Below are 22,661 nucleotides of genomic sequence, written 5' to 3'. Positions count from 1 at the left end.
ATGCTTAGTGTTTGACTAATGATGCATCTGATTAGCACGCAGCTTCTACAATTTGTAGGTCATCATCCTTATATTCGGTCGCAAATTTTTTTTTCTGTAATATCATTTGTCCAAAAGTAATCTTTGTTGTCTTTCATCAAGTCTGCCATGTTTATAGTCTTGTTGTTGTTGTTGTTGAAGGGAAAGTGAACGTTGTGATGCGTCTGTTAAATTAGTACGTATGCTTCAAATGATCAAAACGTGTAAATATTACATGTTATATGAATGTTACTACATGACGTATACTTACATCATGTATATATTACATGTTATTATGAATGTTACTAAATACTACGTATATACTTAAATCATGTATATATTACATGTTATTATGAATGTTACTACATGACATATACTTACATCATGTATGTATTACATGTTATGAATGTTACTAGGTACTACATATATACTTACATGTATACATTACATGTTATTATGATGTTACTACATGACGTATATACTTACATCATGTATATATTACATGTTATTATGAATGTTACTAGATACTACATATATACTTACATCATGTATATAGTAAATGTTATTATGAATGTTACTAGATAATACATATATACTTACATTATGTATATATTACATGTTATTATGAATGTTGCTAGATACTATGTATATACTTACATCATGTATATATTACATGTTTATATGAATGTTACTACATGACATATATACTTACATCATGTATATATTACATGTTATTATGAATGTTACTACATGACATATATACTTACATCATGTATATATGACATATTATGAATGTTACTACATGACATATATACTTACATCATGTATATATTACATGTTATTATGAATGTTACTAAATACTATGTATATACTTACATCATTTATATATTACATGCTATTATGAATGTTACTACATGATATACACTGAACTAAAATATGACAACAACACTTTTGTTTATGCTCCCATTTTTCATGAGTTGAACTCAAATATGTAAAACTTTGACTGTAAACACAAAAGATCTATTCTTCTCAAACATTGTTCACAAATCTGTGTTAGTGAACATTTCTTCTTTGCCAAGATAATCCATCACACCTCACAGGAGTGACATGTGAAGATGCTGATTATTGCACTGGTGTGTCTCAGGCTGCTCACAATAAAACACCTTTCATTTCTTCTCACATTTTTCTTCAGGCTGCTCCTTTTATAAGAATAGCTGTCATGAAAAAGTTATAATAATGACAGTTATATATATATATATATATATATATATATATATAAAACACACAAGGTTCTGCAGTCCTGGGTTCAAATCCAGGCTGGGGATCTTTCTGTGTGGAGTTTGCATGTTCTCCCCGTGAATGCGTGGGTTCCCTCTGGGTACTCCGGCTTCCTCCCACCTCCAAAGACATGCACCTGGGGATAGGTTGATTGGCAACACTAAATTGGCCCTAGTGTGTGAATGTGAGTGTGAATGTTGTCTGTCTGTGTTGGCCCTGCGATGATGTGGCGACTTGTCCAGGGTGTACCCCGGCTTCCGCCCGATTGTAGCTGAGATAGGCGCCAGCGCCCCCCGCTACCCCAAAAGGAAATAAGTGGTAAAAAATGGATGGATGGATGGAAAACACACACACACACACACACACACACACACACACACACACACACACACACACACACACACACACACACACACACACACACACACACGCACACACAAACACACACACACACACACACACAAGTCGTGTTCCTTGCTTTGTAACCAGTAAATGTTAAAACACTCCATTCCCGAAAACCTAAAGAGAAACTACACTTTTTCTATATATAAAAATATATTAATAGTATTTTTTATGTGCCGCAAAGTGCCTTGCCCAAAAACACAACGGCAGAGACCAGGAACCCTTATGATTGCTCTCCAAAAAGAACAGCACCTAGAGTGTGGAAGTTCCACATTGAAATGATTCTTCTGACTGTAACATTTTAGGAGCCTGAAGAAAAGAAACTACATTTGAAGACCAGGAACATTCCATGGTGTTCCCTTGGAGTGTGCAGCTTTGTAACTTACCTTGTGTCTGAGGATTCTTGGGCCAAGTCTTTCCCAGAGTCTCAAAAGCACAAAGCACAGCTTCAGTCTGCAGTTCCTTCTCCTTCGTGGTGAGGTCATCATCCTCATCCTCTCGTGACCTCAGCACAGCAGCACCGCTCTCTGGGCAGCTCTGCTCACAAGTACACAACAAGACCAGGAATGATCTAGAAGATCTACAGTCCGTGAACAGTCGATGGGACACAACAAAACCAGGAATGATCTAGAAGATCTACAGTCCTAGAACAGTCGATGGTACAAAACAAAACCAGGAATGATCTAGAAGATCTACAGTCAATGAACAGTCGATGGTACGGAATATGTACTGAACTGTGCAATCTACTAATAAAAGTATCAATCAATAAAAAAAAAAAAAAAGATGGTTCGTCTAGGAGCCTGTGGTATGAAAGATGACGACAACTAGTTATCTTGGTTTTGACTGCATTAAATGTATTGACACAAGAACATAAATACAACAGATAACATAATAGAAAATAAAAAAAATGCCCAAAACAAAAATACAAGATACAGTCCTGCTTCTTTTTCGGAACCAGTCCACAGTTCAGTTCAAAATATACGCAAAATGCAACGACTTTCTAGTCAGTCCAAAAGTTCAGTTCAAGAAACAAAAAGTAATCGAAAAGTGTTCACAGCGGAGGAGGACAAAAAACGCGTGTCCTACCGCATACTTGTTTAGCGCGCCATTTTGTTGAGTTGAGTTTAAAGGTGGATGGGGAGCTCAGGTCGTTTGGGTCACCGGGTATTCCTTCCCGGAAAAAAAACCTGACCTGAGTAATCGAGGGCAAAAAACACCTGCACGGCTCGATTGTTAATCGAACATGTAGGCCTATTATGAAGTTTGCAAAGTGTGAGGATGAGAAGAGTTTCTTCTCCAGTGCGTCTCACAGCAACCACAGCCACAGCAGACACGAGAGAGCGTGGTGAAGTGTGCAGCACTTCCTTAAGAGGAAGCGAGCGCCATTTTGGGGCAGGAAGTAACCCTCCAAAATAAAAGTCTTTGCACTGTATGCATGTGTTTAATGGGTATTTTAAATATGGGTTACATAATGCCCACCCCTGATCTAGAAGATCTACAGTCCATGAACAGTCGATGGTCCAGAACAAAACCAGGAATGATCTAGAACAGGCGTCACCAACCTTTTTGAAACCAAGAGCTACTTCTTGGGTACTGATTAATGCAAAGGGCTACCAGTTTGATACACACTTAAATAAATTGCCAGAAATGGCCAATTTTGCTCAATTTACCTTTAATAAATAAATCTACATATATAAGAAAAAATGGGTATTTCTGTCTGTCATTCCGTCGTACATTTTTTTTCCTTTTATGGAAGGTTTTTTGTAGAGAATAAATGATGAAAAAAAACACTTAATTGAACGGTTTAAAAGAGGAGAAAACAGGAAAAAAAATGAAAATTAAATTCCGAAACATAGTTTATCTTCAATTTCGACTCTTTAAAATTCAAAATTCAACCGAAAAAAAGAAGAGAAAAACTAGCTAATTTGAATCTTTTTGAAAAAATAAAAAAAAGAATTTATGGAACATCATTAGCAATTATTCCTGATTAAGATTCATTTTACAAATTTGATGACATGTTTTAAATAGGTTAAAATCCAATCTGCACTTTGTTAGAATATATAACAAATTGGACCAAGCTATATTTCTAACAAGGACAAATCATTATTTTTTCTAGATTTTCCAGAACAAAAATTTTAAAAGAAATTCTGAAGACTTTGAAATAATATTTAAATTTGATTCTACAGATTTTCTAGATTTGTAGATTTGGCAGAATAATTTTTGGGAATTTTAATCATAATAAATTTGAAGAAATATTTTACAAATATTGTTCGTCGAAAAACAGAAGATAAAATGAAGAATAAAATTAAAATGTATCTATTATTCTTTACAATAAAAAAATAAATTTACTTGAACATTGATTTAAATTGTCAGGAAAGAAGAGGAAGGAATTTAAAAGGTAAAAAGGTATATGTGTTTAAAAATCCTAAAGTCATTTTTAAGGTTGTATTTTTTCTCTAAAATTGTCTTTCTGAAAGTTATGAGAAGCAAAGTAAAAAAATAAATACATTTATTTAAACAAGTGAAGACCAAGTCTTTAAAATATTTTCTTGGATTTTCAAACTTCTATTGGAGTTTTGTCTCTCTTAGAATTAAAAATGCAGAGCAAAGTGAGACCAGCTTGCTAGTAAATAAATACAATTTAAAAAATAGAGGCAGCTCACTGGTAAGTGCTGTTATTTGAGTTATTTTTAGAATAGGCCAGTGGGCTACTCATCTGGTCCTTACGGGCTACCTGGTGCCCGCGGGCACCGCGTTGGTGACCCCAGATCTAGAACATCTACAGTCGATGGCACAGAACAAAACCAGGAATGATCTAGAAGATAGACAGTCCATGAACAATTGATGCTACAAAACAAAACCAGGAATGCTCTAGACATCTACAGTCCATGAACAGTCGATGGCACAGAAAACAACCAGGAATGATCTAGAAGATCTACAGTCCATGAACAATTGATGCTTCAGAAAAAAAACAGGAATGCTCTAGACATCTACAGTCCATGAACAGTCAATAGTCCATCTGAAAATAAAATAGATAATGGTACCTTCTTGATGAGAGGGAAGAGGATGTCGTTCATGTCGCTGAAACGGTCCTCTTGGCAGCTGTGAAGGACATCGCCGGCACAGTGCAGGGCAGCCATTTTGTACACGAGACTCTCCTTACGACATTCCTTCAAGACCACCTCCAGGACCTCAGAGATGGTGGGCTGGCCGGGGCAGGGCTTCTGTAACTCGCTGCTGCAGGAATTAGAAGTTGTTGTCAGCCAGAACATTAGGTACTGGAGATCTACTGATATTTGCCATTTTGATGTGTATGGGACCTTATTTTGTCAACAACTACCTCAGCAGATCCTATAAATACACACACGATACCAGTGTTACAATGTAAATACTAGATAACTACGGTTTAGGCAGCGGACATGTTGTCCTGCATGAGTAAACATACCCTTTTTGTCTTTTAGAATTTCTAACAGGGCCTTTATTTGACTTTCTGTGAGAGTTCCTCTACAGTCTGCTCAGCTGTGCTCACAAGGCCACGCCCCCTTTCTCTCCCACTTGCAGTACGAGACTCTGCTTTCCTGTCAAAACCTGCCTGGAAATCCAGTTTTTGTCCTTCTTTCCCAGCCCCATTTTGTTTGTTTTCGCTACTGCAGCAATGGCGTCGCACGACGAGCCTCCGCCCGCAACGCTCAATGTATGGACTAGGGATGTCCCGATCCAGGTTTTTGCACTTCCGATCCGATACCGATATTGTTTTTGCACTTCTGATCCGATACCGATACTGGCCTATCCGAGCATGTATTAAAGTTTAAAGTTATTTAGCCTACTTAGTTGTCAGATTCATGCTGAAAAGGATTTTAGTACTCTTGATAACAACTAGCCAGCTGAATTAGGTGAGTTTGAATAATACACAATAGTTGGTATTCAAGGATAAACACAATATATAAAAAAATTATACATGACAAACAGAAATGGCATCATTAAACAGTAAAAAAGTGAACAGTATAAAGTGCAAATAATGCTGTAAATATTAAAAAAAGCAAAACACACAAACAACGTGAGTGGGATAAAATGTCTATAACTCAGCATCAATACTTGCTCTTGAACAAGTGTAAACTTTAAAAAAATATCTACACACTCCGTTCAATTGTTTGCCCCAGTCAGGGGGGGCAAACAATTGAAGTCCAAGCATAATGGGGAGATTCTTTCTACCAAAGACGAGCACTTCAAGATGCTCAGGTGTCAGCCTGCCCCTGTGTTCACCTAAGAGTGCTAAAAAGCCTCTCACTCGCAAGAGTCATTAAAATGTCTTACAACTTTACCACCACGCTTGACTTTATTGTGGCATGTTTTGCACTCCACCTCTTCATCTTTTTCATTTTGAAGGATAAAATAATCCCACACAGCTGACATTTTTGGATGTTTTGAAGGTGTGCTGGAAAATGCGGAACGGAGTTTAGGGAGCAGCAGAAGAGTGGAATGTATTATTTAAATTGGTGTATTGGAAAACACGGACCGGAGTTTTTTAAAAAACTGGATCTGGATCGGCATTTTCCCATGCGTTGCCGATATGCATTTTTTGGCAAATATCGGCGGCCAATCCGATCCAAATATCGGATCGGGACAACCCTAGCATGGACTCATTAAAAAATCGCAATTCAATCAAATAACGCCACAGAGATGGATGGACATGAAGACGACAGTAAAGATATTTGACAAAAATGCCAACTTTGTGTAAATATGAGATGATTGTATAAGTGAAGAAGAGCAGACAGCAGCTCACACATTTTCGTACTTTCTGTAACATCCAAGACGAAATATCAGCCATCTTGAAAAATGTCTCAACTATAATGTACGCAAAAAAGCCTAGAATTGTTTTTATTTAAATGTTGACAATATTACAGGAGGAAGCCTTACAATGTATCCATAGTGTTATAAAAGTGTATAAAATGGAGAGGAGTTATAGTGATGTCGAGAAACGTCCTATTTTGACCAATTTTCACAGGAGATTAACCATATTTTGAAATCAAATTTTAGACACACATAAGAAAGGTGTTTGACGTTAAATTAGACACAACATGAAACATTATGTCACTACTACCACCTCAGAAATAATGTTAAAAAACAACTTAAAGCCTTGATCAGATGTTTATTAGGGCTGTGAATCTTTGGGGCACCACACAATTTGATTTGATTCGATGCTTGGGGGTAATGAGTTGATTCAGAATCAATTCTTGATTAAAAACTATTCAAAATCAATCCATCCATCAACTTCCGCTTATCCGAGGTCGGGTCGCGGGGGCAGCAGCCTAAGCAGGGAAGCCCAGACTTCCCTCTCACCAGCCACTTCGTCTAGCTCTTCCCGGGGGATCCCGAGGCGTTCCCAGGCCAGCCGGGAGATATAGTCTTCCCAACGTGTCCTGGGTCTTCCCCGTGGCCTCCTACCGGCTGGACGTGCCCTAAACACCTCCCTAGGGAGGCGTTCGGGTGGCATCCTGACCAGATGCCCGAACCACCTCATCTGGCTCCTCTCGATGTGGAGGAGCAGCGGCTTTACTTTGAGTTCCTCCCGGATGGCAGAGCTTCTCACCCTATCTCTAAGGGAGAGCCCCGCCACCCGGCGGAGGAAACTCATTTCGGCCGCTTGTACCCGTGATCTTATCCTTTCGGTCATGACCCAAAGCTCATGACCATAGGTGAGGATGGGAACGTAGATCGATCGGTAAATTGAGAGCTTTGCCTTCCGGCTCAGCTCCTTCTTCCCCACAACGGATCGATACAACGTTCGCATTACTGAAGACGCCGCACCGATCCGCCTGTCAATCTCACGATCCACTCTTCCCCCACTCGTGAACAAGACTCCTAGGTACTTGAACTCCTCCACTTGGGGCAGGGTCTCCTCCCCAACCCGGAGATGGCACTCCACCCTTTTCCGGGCGAGAACCATGGACTCGGACTTGGAGGTGCTGATTCTCATTCCGGTCGCTTCAAACTCTGCTGCGAACCGATCCAGTGAGAGCTGAAGATCCCGGCCAGATGAAGCCATCAGGACCACATCATCTGCAAAAAGCAGAGACCCAATCCCGCGGCCACCAAACCGGAACCCCTCAACGCCTTGGCTGCGCATAGAAATTCTGTCCATAAAAGTTATGAACAGAATCGGTGACAAAGGACAGCCTTGGCGGAGTCCAACCCTCACTGGAAATGTGTCCGACTTACTGCCGGCAATGCGGACCAAGCTCTGACACTGATCATACAGGGAGCGGACCGCCACAATAAGACAGTCCGGTACCCCATACTCTCTGAGCACTCCCCACAGGACTTCCCGAGGGACACGGTCGAATGCCTTCTCCAAGTCCACAAACCACATGTAGACTGGTTGGGCAAACTCCCATGCACCCTCAAGAACCCTGCCGAGAGTATAGAGCTGGTCCACAGTTCCACGACCAGGACGAAAACCACACTGTTCCTCCTGGATCCGAGGTTCGACTATCCGGCGTAGCCTCCTCTCCAGTACACCTGAATAACCTTACCGGGAAGGCTGAGGAGTGTGATCCCACGATAGTTGGAACACACCCTCCGGTCCCCCTTCTTAAAGAGAGGGACCACCACCCCGGTCTGCCAAACCAGAGGTACCGCCCCCGATGTCCACGCAATGCTGCAGAGTCTTGTCAACCAAGACAGCCCCACAGCATCCAGAGCCTTAAGGAACTCCGGGCGGATCTCATCTACCCCCGGGGCCTTGCCGCCGAGGAGCTTTTTGACTACCTCAGCAACCTCAGCAACCTCATCCCCAGAAATAGGAGAGCCCACCACAGATTCCCCAGGCACCGCTTCCTCAAAGGAAGACGTGTTGGTGGGATTGAGGAGGTCTTCGAAGTATTCCTTCCACCGATCCACAACATCCGCAGTCGAAGTCAGCAGAACACCATCCGCACCATACACGGTGTTGATAGTGCACTGCTTCCCCTTCCTGAGGCGGCGTATGGTGGTCCAGAATCGCTTCAAAGCCGTCCGGAAGTCGTTTTCCATGGCTTCCCCGAACTCTTCCCATGTCCGAGTTTTTGCCTCTGCGACCGCTAAAGCTGCACACCGCTTGGCCCGTCGGTATCCGTCCACTGCCTCCGGAGTCCTATGAGCCAAAAGAACCCGATAGGACTCCTTCTTCAGCTTGACGGCATCCCTCACTGCCGGTGTCCACCAACGGGTTCTGGGATTACCGCCACGACAGGCGCCAACAACCTTGCGGCCACAGCTCCAATCAGCTGCCTCGACAATAGAGGTTCGGAACATAGTCCACTCGGACTCAATGTCCCGCACCTCCCTCGTGACATGTTCAAAGTTCTCCCGGAGGTGTGAATTGAAACTTTCTCTGACAGGAGACTCTGCCAGACGTTCCCAGCAGACCCTTACAATGCGCTTGGGCCTGCCAAGTCTGTCCGGCATCCTCCCCCACCATCGCAGCCAACTCACCACCAGGTGGTGATCGGTAGAAAGCTCCGCCCCTCTCTTCACCCGAGTGTCCAAAACATGAGGCCGCAAATCCGATGACACAACTACAAAGTCGATCATGGAACTGCGGCCTAGGGTGTCCTGGTGCCAAGTGCACATATGGACACCCTTATGTTTGAACATGGTGTTTGTTATGGACAATCCGTGACGAGCACAAAAGTCCAATAACAAAACACCACTCGGGTTTAGATCCGGCTGACCATTCTTCCCAATCACGCCTCTCCAGGTTTCACTGTCGTTGCCAACATGAGCGTTGAAGTCCCCCAGTAGGACAAGGGAATCACCCGGGGGAGCACTTTCCAGTACTCCCTCGAGTGTACCCAAAAAGGGTGGGTACTCTGAACTGCTGTTTGGTGCGTAAGCACAAGCAACAGTCAGGACCCTTCCCCCCACCCGAAGGCGGAGGGAAGCTACCCTCTCGTCCACTGGGTTGAACTCCAACGTGCAGGCTTTGAGCCGGGGGGCAACGAGAATTGCCACCCCAGCCCGTTGCCTCTCACTGCCGGCAACGCCAGAGTGGAAGAGAGTCCAGTCCCTCTCGAGAGAACTGGTTCCAGAGCCCTTGCTGTGCGTCGAGGTGAGTCCGACTATATCCAGCCGGAACTTCTCTACCTCGCGCACTAGCTCAGGCTCTTTCCCCCCCAGTAAGGTGACGTTCCACGTCCCAAGAGCTAGCTTCTGCAGCCGAGGATCGGACCGCCAAGTGCCCTGCCTTCGGCTGTCGCCCAGCTCACAATGCACCCGACCTCTATGGCCCCTACTATGAGTGGTGAGTCCATTGGAGGGATGACCCACGTTGCCTCTTTGGGCTGTGCCCGGCCGGGCCCCATGGGGACAGGCCCGGCCACCAGGCGCTCGCCATCATGCCCCAACTCCGGGCTTGGCTCCAGGGCGGGGCCCCGGTGACCCGCGTCCGGGCAAGGGAAATCTGAGTTAATTTTGTTGTAATTCCATAGAAGTCTTTGAGCTGCTCTTTGTCTGATCACTCACCTAGGACCTGTTTGTCTTGGGAGACCCTACCAGGGGACATGAAAGCCCCCAGACAACGTAGCTCCTAGGATCATTGGGACACACAAACTCCTCTACCATGATAAGGTAGCAGCTCAGAGAGGAGTTCAAAATCAATGTTTTTTTAATAACATTGGATGTCAGTGCTATGTTTAACTACATTCTTCCATAAAATAGATACAGCTCTGATCAATTTTTATATTACTTAAAATAAAAGTGGTTGTGTTAAAAAAAAATTCTACCCAAACATTTAATAAAGTCAAATACAAATAAGACAGCAAAAGAGGTATCCAACACTTCTCTATACCAGGGGTGCCAACACTGGCAAAGGCGAAGCTACTTTTCAATGGACCAAGTGGAGGGGATCATTCATATATATCATTTATATTGATCTATTTATGAAAGAGGTTAACAAGTTAAAGGTGTTTAATGATAATACAAGCATGTTAACATTCCTTTCTTTCATGAAGACAAGAATATAAGTTGATTGTGTTGACTTGCATTGACTGGCAACAGACAGTAGTGATGATAACCTCCACTTTTTCAAATGGAGGAGAAAGAAAGTCCTCCTTTCTGTCCAATATCACGTGAAAGTGCTTGTTTTTTGTTTGTCCAGCTTCCATACTCGTTTTTATACACTTTACAAGAAATACATTGGCGGCAAACTCCGTAGGTTATTAGATGTGCGCACTAGCTTAAGACTCTTATTTTGTTAGCACAGGCAGGATGAAGCAGCGCTTTTATTGTGAAGATAGGAACTGTGCAATCGGTCCTTAGAGTTTTGACGGCAGGTACGGCACGAGAGTCAGTTGAAATAAAAAGTGTTTCTCGCCTTCCTGTCGGTCGTTTTTTCTTAATAATGATGTGGCAGCAGCCAGTGTCATCTCACAAGACCCTCGGGTGTCATGAATGTCAATCAAGTGACCAAGGACACGTCTTGGTGAAGATTGATGATCCATCATTTTTAGCTTTTTTTTAAAAATTTATTTATTTATTTATTTTTTTAATGCTTGGCAAGGATGACTGACACACCTTCCACCAAAATCATTTTTGTCTGGCTTGACAGAAAAAAAATATTATTAGATCTTTTTTAATCAATCAAGAATTGCGATTAATTTGAAAAATCTATTTTTTTAACACCCTTACTATTTACTGACAATCTATTTATGTTTAAATACCTTTTACTGCAAATGATTATCGGCTCCAAATATCGCCTCCTTGACTACTACCATGTTTTCTGAACCATAAGGCGCACTGCTGATGAGCAGGTGTCTTCCGGTCTATTTTCATACAAAAGGCTGACCAGAATGTAAGGCACATTAAAGGGGTCATATTATGATGAACTGTTTTAATGAGTGTGCATGGGCGGGGCGTTTGCCCCTCCAGTCTACATGTGCTTTGTGGACTTGGAGAAGGCATTGGACAGTGTCCCTAGGGAGGTTCTGTGGGGAGTGCTCAGAGTATGGGGTACCGGACTGTCTTATTGTGGCGGTCCGCTCCCTGTATGATCAGTGTCAGAGCTTGGTCCGCATTGCTGGCAGTAAGTCGGACACGTTTCCAGTGAGGGTTGGACTCCGCCAAGGCTGTCCTTTGTCACCGATTCTGTTCATAACTTTTATGGACAGAATTTCTATGCGCAGCCAAGGCGTTGAGGGGTTCCGGTTTGGTGGCCGCGGGATTGGGTCTCTGCTTTTTGCAGATGATGTGGTCCTGATGGCTTCATCTGGCCGGGATCTTCAGCTCTCACTGGATCGGTTCGCAGCCGAGTGTGAAGCGACCGGAATGAGAATCAACACCTCCAAGTCCGAGTCCATGGTTCTCGCCCGGAAAAGGGTGGAGTGCCATCTCCGGGTTGGGGAGGAGACCCTGCCCCAAGTGGAGGAGTTCAAGTACCTAGGAGTCTTGTTCACGAGTGGGGGAAGAGTGGATCGTGAGATTGACAGGCGGATCGGTGTGGAGTCTTCAGTAATGCGAACGTTGTATCGATCCGTTGTGGGGAAGAAGGAGCTGAGCCGGAAGGCAAAGCTCTCAATTTACCGATCGATCTACGTTCCCATCCTCACCTATGGTCATGAGCTTTGGGTCATGACCGAAAGGATAAGATCACGGGTACAAGCGGCCGAAATGAGTTTCCTCCGCCGGGTGGCGGGGCTCTCCCTTAGAGATAGGGTGAGAAGCTCTGCCATCCGGGAGGAACTCAAAGTAAAGCCGCTGCTCCTCCACATCGAGAGGAGCCAGATGAGGTGGTTCGGGCATCTGGTCAGGATGCCACCCGAACGCCTCCCTAAGGAGGTGTTTAGGGCACGTCCAGCCGGTAGGAGGCCACGGGGAAGACCCAGGACACGTTGGGAAGACTATCTCTGACTGAAGTGGGAACACCTAGGGATCCCCCAGGATGAGCTGGACCAAGTGGCTGGGGAGAGGAGGGTCTGGGCTTCGTTTCCAGTGAGGGTTGGACACCGCCAAGGCTGCCATTTGTCACCCATTCTGTTCATAACTTTTATGGACGCAATTTCTAGGCGCTGTCAAGGCGTTGAGGGATCCGGTTTGGTGGCCACGGGATTAGGTATCTGCTTTTTGCAGATGATGTGGTCCTGATGGCTTCATCTGGCCAGGATCTTCAGCTCTCACTGGATCGGTTCGCAGCAGAGTGTGAAGCGGCTGGGATGAGAATCAGCACCTACAACTCCGAGTCCATGGTTCTTGCCCAGAAAAGGGTGGGGTGCCATCTCTAGGTTGTGGAGGAGATCTTGCCCCAAGTGGAGGAGTTCAAGTACCTGGGAGTCTTGTTCACAAGTGATGGAAGAGTGGATGGTGAGATGGACAGGCTGATCGGTGCGGCGTCTTCAGTAATGCGGACGCTGTATCGATCCAAGGAGCTGAGCCGGAAGGCAAAGCTCTCAATTTACCGGTCGATCTACGTTCCCATCCTCACTTATGGTCATGAGCTTTGGGTCTTGACCGAAAGGACAAAATCAAGGGTACAAGCGGGCGAAATGAGTTCCCTCCGCCTGGTTGCAGGTCTCTCCCTTAGAAATAGGGTGAGAAGCTCTGTCATCCGAGAGGAGCTCAAAGTAAAGCTGCTGCTCCTCCACATGGAGAGGAGCCAGATGAGGTGGTCCGGGCATCTGGTCAGGATGCCACCCGAATGCCTCCTTAAGGAGGTGTTTAGGGCACGTCCAACCGGTAGGAGGCAACGGGGAAGACCCAGGACACGTTGGGAAGACTATCTCTGACTGAAGTGGGAACGCCTCGGGATCCCCCGGGATGAGCTGGACCAAGTGGCTGGGGAGAGGAGGGTCTGGGCTTCCCTGCTTAGGCTGCATCCCCCGTGACCCGACCTCGGATAAGCGGAAGAAGATGGATGGATGGATGTTATAATGACATTCAGACTTTACTTAAATAATAATAATGGATTAGACAGGGCTTCACGCTGGCAGAGGGGTTAGTGCGTCTGCCTCACAATACGAAGGTCCTGCAGTCCTGGGTTCAAATCCAGGCTCGGGATCTTTTTGTGTGGAGTTTGCATGTTCTCCCCGTGAATGCGTGGGTTCCCTCCGGGTACTCCGGCTTCCTCCCACTTCCAAAGACATGCACCTGGGGATAGGTTGATTGGCGACACTAAAATTGGCCCTAGTGTGTGAATGTGAGTGTGAATGTTGTCTATCTGTGTTGGCCCTGCGATGAGGTGGCGACTTGTCCAGGGTGTACCCCGCCTTCCGCCCGATTGTAGCTAACATAGGCGCCAGCGCCCCCCGCGACCCCGAAAGGGAATAAGCGGTAGAAAATGGATGGATGGATGGATAATGGATAAGATTTTATATAGTGCTTTACTATTATTAGATACTTAAATCAATAACGGAGCAGCATCTCCTCATCCGTGGCTCACTAGTAAAACTGTCCGATCCCAACTCTCTAATGACTAAAGTTCCGTGGGTGAATAATGTCAACTCACTACACCGGTATGTTTTAGTGCTTTCATGGTGACTTTACTAACAGATATAAGAAATAACTTTACACTACTTTATATTAGAAATGGCAACAGCGGAGGATGAATGTCACATAACAAAAATATAGAGAAAAAGAAAAACTTATCGATATTTTCAGGACTTATGCAGATCCCAAGTACAGATCAGCAGGTACCAGAAGGTAAGAAAAGTTAATTTAGCATAATATTGTGAAACAAATTAAAAAAGCACGTTCAGTGGAAGGCTCCGACTCCCAAAATGCAACACGGAACGACACAGGAAGTCCTTCATACTGACAGGCATCAGACTGTATAATGCATATGTTCCTTTGGACTGTACATGTACTGTAAATGTATAATGTATTTATATTATTCACATGTGAATAATGCTGTTTAATAGACAATATTTATATTATTCACATGTGAATAATGCTGTATAATAGAGTGTATGTATATTATGTACACATGTGAATAATGCTGTATAACAAGACAGCATTTGTACAAACCCTGTTTCCATATGAGTTGGGAAATTGTTAGATGTAAATATAAACAGAATACAATGATTTGAAAAACATTTTCAACCCTTATTCAGTTGTATATGCTACAAAGACAACATATTTGATGTTCATATTGATAAATATTTTTTTTTTGCAAATAATCATTAGCTTTAGAATTTGATGCCAGCAACACATGACAAAGAAGTTGGGAAAGGTAGAAATAAATTCTGATTAAGTTGAGGAATGCTCATCAAACACTTATTTGGAACATCCCACAGGTGTGCAGGCTAATTGGGAACAGTTGATTGCCATAATTGGGTATAAAAGTAGCTTCCATGAAATGATAAGTAATTCACAAACAAGGATGGGGTGAGGGTCACCACTTTGTAAGCAAATTGTCGAATAGTTTTAGAACAACATTTCTCTACGAGCTATTGCAAGGAATTTAGGGATTTTACCATCTACGGTCTGTGAAATCAACAAAAGGTTCAGAGAATCTGGAGAAATCCCTGCACGTAAGAGATGATATAACAGACTTTTGATCAGAAACTGACATCGGTGTGTAAAAGATATCACCACATGGGCTCAGGAACACTTCATAAAACCACTGTCAGTAACTACAGTTGGTCGCTACTTCTGTAGGTGCAAGTTAAAACTCAACTATGCAAAGCCAAACCCATTTATCAACAATATCCTGAAATGCCGCCGGCTTGGCTGGGCCCGAGCTCACCTAAGATAGACTGATGCAAAGTGTAAAGGTGTTCTGTGGTCTGACGAGTATACATTTCAAATTATATTTGGAAACAGAGGACGTGGTGTCCTCCAGAACAACAAGGAAAGTAAGCATTTGGATTGTTATAGGCGCAAAGTTCAAAAGCCAGCATATATGATGGTATGGGGGTGTATTAGTGCCCAAGGCATGGGTAACTTACACATCTGTGAAGGCACCATTAATGCTGAAAGGTCCATACAGGTTTTGGAGCAACATATGTTGTCATCCAAGCAACGTTATCATGGAGGCCCCTGCCTATTTCAGCAAGACAAGTGTTACAACAGCGTGGTTTCATAAGAAAAGAATGCGGGTACTTTCCTGGCCTGCCTGCAGTCCAGACCTGTCTCCCATCGAAAATGTGTGGCGCATTATGAAGCATAAAATACGACAGCGGAGACCCTGGACTGTTAAACGACTGAAGCTCTACATAAAACAAAAATGGGAAAGAATTCCACTTTCAAAGCTTCAACAATTAGTTTCCTTAGTTCCTAAACGCTTATTGAGTGTTGTTAAAAGAAAAGGTGATGTACAAACATTTGTAACACAGTGGTGAACAAGTCATTTCCCAACTACTTTAGCACGTGTTGCAGCCATGAAATTCAAAGTTAGTTATTATTTGCAAAAAAAAATAAAATGTATGAGTTTGAACATCAAATATCTTGTCTTTGTAGTGCATTCAATTGAATATGGGTTGAAAAGTATTTGCAAATCATTGTATTCCGTTTATATTGGCATCTAACACAATTTCCCAACTCATGTGGAAACGGGGTTTGTATTATTCACATGTGAATAATGCTGTATAATAGACTGTACTTATATTATTCACATGTGAATAATGCTGTATAATAGATTTTTTTATGTTATACACATGTGAATAATGCTGTATAATAGACTGTACTTATATTATTCACATGTGAATAATGCTGTATAATAGATTTTTTTATGTTATACACATGTAAATAATGCTGTATAATACACTGTATTTATATTATTCACACGTAAAAAATACGTAAGTGTTTGTTGTCTATTGTGAGCGAACAGTGGTGCTGAATTTCCCCCAAGGATCAATAGAGTACTTTCTATTCCATTCTAAAACAGCAGATACTATGTATTACCTTATACACACAACATAATAATACTCCTATGTTGAAGCACAGTACAATCCATCAAGCGGTGCGGCTTCCTGGCTTACCAAAGTCCTACTAAAAGGGGCGGCATGGCGTAGTGGGTAGAGCGGCCGTGCCAGAAACCTGAGGGTTGCAGGTTCGCTTCCCACCTATTAACATCCAAATCGCTGCCGTTGTGTCCTTGGGCAGGACACTTCACCCTTGCCCCCGGTGCCACTCACACTGGTGAATGAATGATGAATGAATGATTGGTGGTGGTCGGAGGGGCCGTAGGCGCAAACTGGCAGCCACGCTTCCGTCAGTCTACCCCAGGGCAGCTGTGGCTACTGATGTAGTTTACCACCACCAGGTGTGAATGAATGATGGGTTCCCACTTCTCTGTGAGCGCTTTGAGTATCTAACAATAGAAAAGCGCGATATAAATCGAATCCATTATTATTATTATTATTATTAAAACATTTTGATGGATTTTTGACCACCGTGTGCAATGTTCTATATTTTCAATGTAATATATAAAATGTTGGTGTAGTTTACTGCCATCTATTGGTCACACTGATCATTACACCATATACTAAATAAAATAGCTTCGAGGTCGATATCCACAACCAGAATTATTCTGTACATTTTTGAGAAAATGAAAGGCTTTTAAGTGCGCTTTATAGTCAGAAAATACAGTGCTAATCGCTATTTGTGCTGAAAAAACACATGGATGGATGTTGATTCTGTCACTTCAGGTTGACAGTTTGATTACTGTGGCTGTGTGATTTAATTGAGCCCCACAAGAAGAAAGTAAATAATACCTGCATTTGGAGACAACTGATCCGATGGCTTTCAGCAGCTCCTCCTGCAGGCGAGACACAAACAGTCAAAGCACTTTGTCATAATTTCTTCAGTTGAAGGCCGTTACCTTGCCCGCCCACGTGCGTCCCGCCAGGCCCTGCAACAAGGCTGTCAGCACCAAACCCAGGTGCGGCGCCACCAGAGAGCCAGTCTGCTCCTTGGCGACGGTCGACATGGCAGCCGCACCCTGGGCCTTCATCTTCCAAGACTGGGACTGCAGGGCTTTCTGGGTAATGGCGATGAGCTCGGTCATGTAGAGCCGGATGCCTCCGAAGCTGCCTGGAACGGCGGTAGAACATTTGTGGTAGATGTTGGACCTTGGCGATGTGTGTCGATGTTCCTCACCGGGGACGTTCTCCTGCCACACCTCGCCCCACAAGGTGGCGTCGTGGCTCTCGTCCTTGTCTTCGTCCGCGCTGGGTGCCTGGTGCATTCCCAAGAAGGCCAGCGGGAGAGCCACTCCGGCGTGGGCCTTCAGGACGTCGGGGCTGTAGTGGCTGATGGCGTGCACGGTCAGGGCGCAGGAGGACTTGTACACCGGCTCTGGACATAGACCTCACGGGTTTTAGTTCCCCAGACGACTATTTTACATCCTTTCATGCAGGTGACAGCTGACCTTCTTTCTCTAGGTACCAGGCGCTCAGCTTCAGGAGCAGCTTCTCGACACTGCTGTCCTTCGCTGTCTGATGGCACAAAGGAGGAATCTTCATCTTTAGGTTAACTATATCGGTGTTTTTCAACCACTGTGCCGCGGCACACTGCCGCGGGATACAGTCTGGTGTGCCGTGGGAGATTATCTCGTTTCACCTATTTGGGTTAAAAATATTTTTTGCAAACCAGTAATTATAGTCTGCAAATGATGTGTTGTCTATGAGTGTCGGTGCTGTCTAGACCTCGGCAGAGTAACCATGTAATACTCTTCCATATCAGTAGGTGGCAGTAGCCAAAGACGGACACAGTGGGAGGCAGGTAAAAAGGTGTCTAATGCTTAAAGAAAAAATAAACAAAAGTTTAGTGCCTCTAAGAAAAGGCATTAAGCTTAGGGAAGACTATGAAGAACGAAACTAAAACTGAACTGGCTACAAAGTAAACGGCGTCCACAAAGTACATCCTAACATGACATCACAATCAACAATGTCCTCACATCCATCCATCCATTTTCTACCGTTTATTCCCTTTCGGGGTCGCGGGGGGCGCTGGCGCCTATCTCAGCTACAATCGGGCGGAAGGCAGGGTACACCCTGGACAAGTCGCCATCTCATCGCAGGGCCAACACAGATAGACAGACAACATTCACACTCACATTCACACACTAGGGCCAATTTAGTGTTGCCAATTAACCTATCCCCAGGTGCATGTCTTTGGAAGTGGGAGGAAGCCAGAGTACCCGGAGGGAACCCACGCATTCACGGGGAGAACATGTAAACTCCACACAGAAAGATCCCGAGCCTGGATTTGAACCCAGGACTGCAGGAACTTCGTATTGTGAGGCAGACGCACTAACCCCTCTGCCACCGTGAAGCCCAATGTCCTCACAAAGAAGGATAAAAACAACTGAAATATTTTTGATTGCTAAAACAAAGTTTACGCGGGAAATATCGCTCAAAGAAAGACATGAAACATTATTAATAAGGATTCATATCAAATGGTCTACATGGCACACCCCTAGTAGCATCAGGATGCAAGTCAAAAGGTGACTTTTCAACGTCCTTACCCTGACTAGATGGCCCAGAGCAAAGGCAAAGGCTTTCTGCACCACAGTGCTTCTGTCATGGATGCCGCTGAGCAGAGCACTCATCAGTTTACCTGACAGCAACACAAACATCAGCGTTAGTGTGAGTGTGTGCTTCTTCACACCACACGGTCAGCAGGTGTGTCACCTGAGTGTGCAGTGAGGTCTTGGGGACATTGCACTGTGAGGGAAACAATCACACTGGCACAACCGCCCTGTGGAGAGACCACAACACAAACCTTGTCAACATTGGCATTGCAAAACATGGGAAAAAACATATTGCGGTGAGGGATTTTCATTTTCATCACAAAACGCCATTAAATCAATTAAAAAAGGTGACAAGATGTTAGCATGCCTGATATATAACATGATATAAGGCTTCATAGTGAGAAAACCTATCACATTGCCTGAATGAAAATAAAAACACAATTACGGGCTTTTTCATGCTCGACACAAATCATAAGTTACTTGTGTTTTTTAGTGTTAGCATAATGTTGGCTATTTGTGCTAAAGCATCAAAACATAAGGTTCTTGTGTTTTTTAGAGTTAGCATAATGTCGGCTACTTGTGCTAAAGCATCAAATCATAAAATAGTTGTGTTTCTTAGTGTTGGCATAATGTTGGCTACTTAAGTTTAAGTTAAAGTAGCAATAATTGTCACATACACTCGGTGTGGAAAACCTATTCTCGGCATTTGACACATCACTCTTGATCACTCCCTGGGAGGTGATGGGAGCAGTGAGCAGCAGTGGTGGCCGCACCCGGAAATCATTTTTGGTGATTTACCCCCAATTCCAACCCTTGAGGCTGAGTGCCAAGCAGGGAGGTAATGGGTCCCATTTTCATAGTCTTTGGTATGACTCGGCTGGGGTTTGAACTCAAAACCTACTCATCTCAGGGTGGACACTAACCACTAGGCCGCTGAAAAGGTTACTTGTGCTAGAGCATCAAATCATAATGTTCTTGTATTCTTTAGTGTTAGTATAATGTTGGCTACTTGTGCTAAAGCATCAAATTGTAAGGTTCTTGTATTTTTTTAGTGTTAGTATAAAGTTGGCTACTTGAACTAAGCATCAAATTGTAAGGTTCTTGTATTTGGACGTGAGCTTGCAGGCAGTTTTGGATGCCACTATTCACGGGGTTTTGCAGTCTGGCTAAGTTGTGACGTACTTATTTAAACGTTGAGTGAAGCTCTCAGCCAGAAGGGGAGGAGGGAGGCTGAGATAAAATGTCATTTGAAAGGGTGTGAATTAGTCGACGGTGACAGAAAGAGTGAGGTGTACCTTGGTGCCTAGGCCCACTCCACTCTTGAGCAGCTCACACAGCCTTGGAACCAGCTCTGCCAGCACTGAAACATCCACGTGCTGCAAACACTGAACACAACACATGGAGCGGTCACCTCGGAACTAACAAGACTAATACGACCCTGTTGTTCAGCTACCATATTGATGGTTTCCATCATTGGAGAGGACTTGGCCGCACTTAGCCTGGCAGCATCCATGGCACTCTTCTCCTGCTCGGTGGCTCTTAGGCTCAGGTAGTTGAGCACCTGCGGCTCCAAGGTGCTGAGGGCCTCCAGTAAAGCTGGGATGAGTCGGGAAGCGTGGGGCTTCAGTCGGGCGCCGGCTGTCTTACTGATCTTCACCAGGGTCTGGATGCTGGTACCAAAAACAACAACCTCTTAGTGATTGGGACACGAGAGAGACAACAACAACGTAACTGAGACGGTACCTGAGTGAGCGGACCTCGGACACACTGCTGACAATCCCCTTCTCCAGCAAGGAGGGCAGCAGTGCTGCCACGGTCCTCTGCGCCGTAGAGCCAGTAGACTCACACATGCGAGTGCACACCTGTGCAGAGTCACCTTCTCAATCCTACATGGACATTCCATCCAGCAATGATTGTGTGCTGTACCTTACTGAGAGTCTTCAGTGTCAGATCTGCAGCCTTTCTCACTGACTCCTGAAAACACAACCATGGCAGGCTCAGAACAATATTTGTTTAAATCATTCGAATAAACCATGAGGATTTGTATAACAATATAATACAATATTTTCATGAACAAATCATGTATAAAGCACTTCAAACAGGTGTGGCCATTACGTGGATGGCGAGTTAGTGGTGGATGGTGGAGGGTGTGTCAGTCCATCGCTTGCTAGGCATTACAAAAATAGAACTAAAAATGACGGATCATCAATCTTCACCAAGAGGTGACTTTGGTCAATTGATTGACATTCACGGCACCCAAGGGTTTTGATTGATTGAAACTTTTATTAGTACATTGCACAGTACAGTACATATTCCGTACAATTGACCACTAAATGGTAACATCCGAATAAGTTTTTCTACTTGTTTAAGTCGGGGTGAGATGACGCTGGCTGCTGCCAGATAATTAAGAAAAAACGACCGACAGGAAGGCGAGAAACACTTTCCCAAGTTCCAAAACAAATTCCGGTTTTCCTGGAAATTCAAACTCTTCCACATTCAAACTTTTCTTAAATTCATACTTAAGGAAGTAACGGTACGTGTATTTGTATTGAAACGTTTCGGTACGGGGGTTTCGGTCCGGTTCGGAGGTGTATCGAACGAGTTTGTAAGCTAAAGTCATAACAAGCTGCTCTGCTTTCTGCCTCTGTCTGAGCACCCAGCATTGTCCCGCCCACATAACCATCTGATTGGTTACATACAAAGCCAATCAGATGGTTTTCAGAGCGATGTTACAGCCAATCAGCAGTGCGTATTCAGAACGCATGTTGTCAATTCTTCAACGTCGAGTAGATAGGTGTTTAGCAGCGGACATCGTAGGCTCCCCAAATTATAAAAAACACTTCCCAGTAACAACTACTACTAGCATCACTATGAGCCCGTTGACTTTCTAGAAACTTAAACTGCAGCTCAGCTCGCTCGCAGTTCTGGCTTGAGGTGAAGGCTAATTAGCTTTTAGCGTTAACGTTAGCTCATTTTGCTGTGTGTGTGTGTGTTTTAGGGGCAGCAAAGTCTCTTATTTCACATGAACTAACATGAAGTCCATGGTGTCCAGGGATGAATAATCTCTCCTATAGCTATTGTACTTTTTTTCAGCTATAGTTATATTAATCATTAGTAATGTAGCAGCCTAGTTTTGAATGGCAGGGTCCCTGCTATCACATGTTGATAAAAATATAACATTTACATAATAAAAGTCAACTACAGGCTTCCCAAATGCTGTAATAAATTAAGCATGATGAGTTGACTTGAAACTGTTTATAATGTTGCACTTTTTATATGTAGAAGAAAGGTTTTGTCATTTTATTTAATCAAAGCAACAACTTGAGGCAGTTTAATGTGGATTAACGTGGGCAGAATTATTATAGTGTTCCCAATGTTTAAAGGATAAAGCCATTGTTTACAAATTTGGTAAATAAATAACCAAAAAATGTATATTTTGTTGTTTTCTTCCTGTACCGAAAATTAACCGAACCGTGACCTCTAAATCGAGGTACGTACGGAACCGAAATTTTTGTGTACC

At 43.8% G+C, this 22,661-nt stretch overlaps 1 protein-coding gene across 3 annotated transcripts in view; it reads right to left on the bottom strand.

Annotated features, from left to right (window-relative positions):
• Positions 1-22,661, bottom strand: part of ecpas (Ecm29 proteasome adaptor and scaffold) — a 73,327-nt gene that overhangs the window by 7,252 nt on the left and 43,414 nt on the right. For all 3 annotated transcript variants that reach the window (XM_061905564.1, XM_061905573.1, XM_061905584.1), the window contains exons 33-44: positions 21,068-21,115; positions 20,885-21,003; positions 20,595-20,811; positions 20,437-20,526; positions 19,302-19,368; positions 19,136-19,227; positions 18,038-18,104; positions 17,767-17,964; positions 17,489-17,700; positions 17,382-17,425; positions 4,743-4,935; positions 2,085-2,235 (exon numbers count right to left, since the gene is read on the bottom strand). In XM_061905564.1, coding sequence (XP_061761548.1) covers positions 2,085-2,235; positions 4,743-4,935; positions 17,382-17,425; positions 17,489-17,700; positions 17,767-17,964; positions 18,038-18,104; positions 19,136-19,227; positions 19,302-19,368; positions 20,437-20,526; positions 20,595-20,811; positions 20,885-21,003; positions 21,068-21,115 — 1,498 coding nt within the window. The remainder of the gene's footprint in view (positions 1-2,084; positions 2,236-4,742; positions 4,936-17,381; positions 17,426-17,488; positions 17,701-17,766; positions 17,965-18,037; positions 18,105-19,135; positions 19,228-19,301; positions 19,369-20,436; positions 20,527-20,594; positions 20,812-20,884; positions 21,004-21,067; positions 21,116-22,661) is intronic.

The sequence above is a fragment of the Nerophis ophidion genome, linkage group LG01, assembly GCF_033978795.1.
Source record: "Nerophis ophidion isolate RoL-2023_Sa linkage group LG01, RoL_Noph_v1.0, whole genome shotgun sequence".
In the NCBI taxonomy this organism is placed as follows: domain Eukaryota; kingdom Metazoa; phylum Chordata; class Actinopteri; order Syngnathiformes; family Syngnathidae; genus Nerophis; species Nerophis ophidion.
Note: the sequence above shows the minus strand (reverse complement) of the source record. Positions and strands in the feature narration are given on the sequence as shown.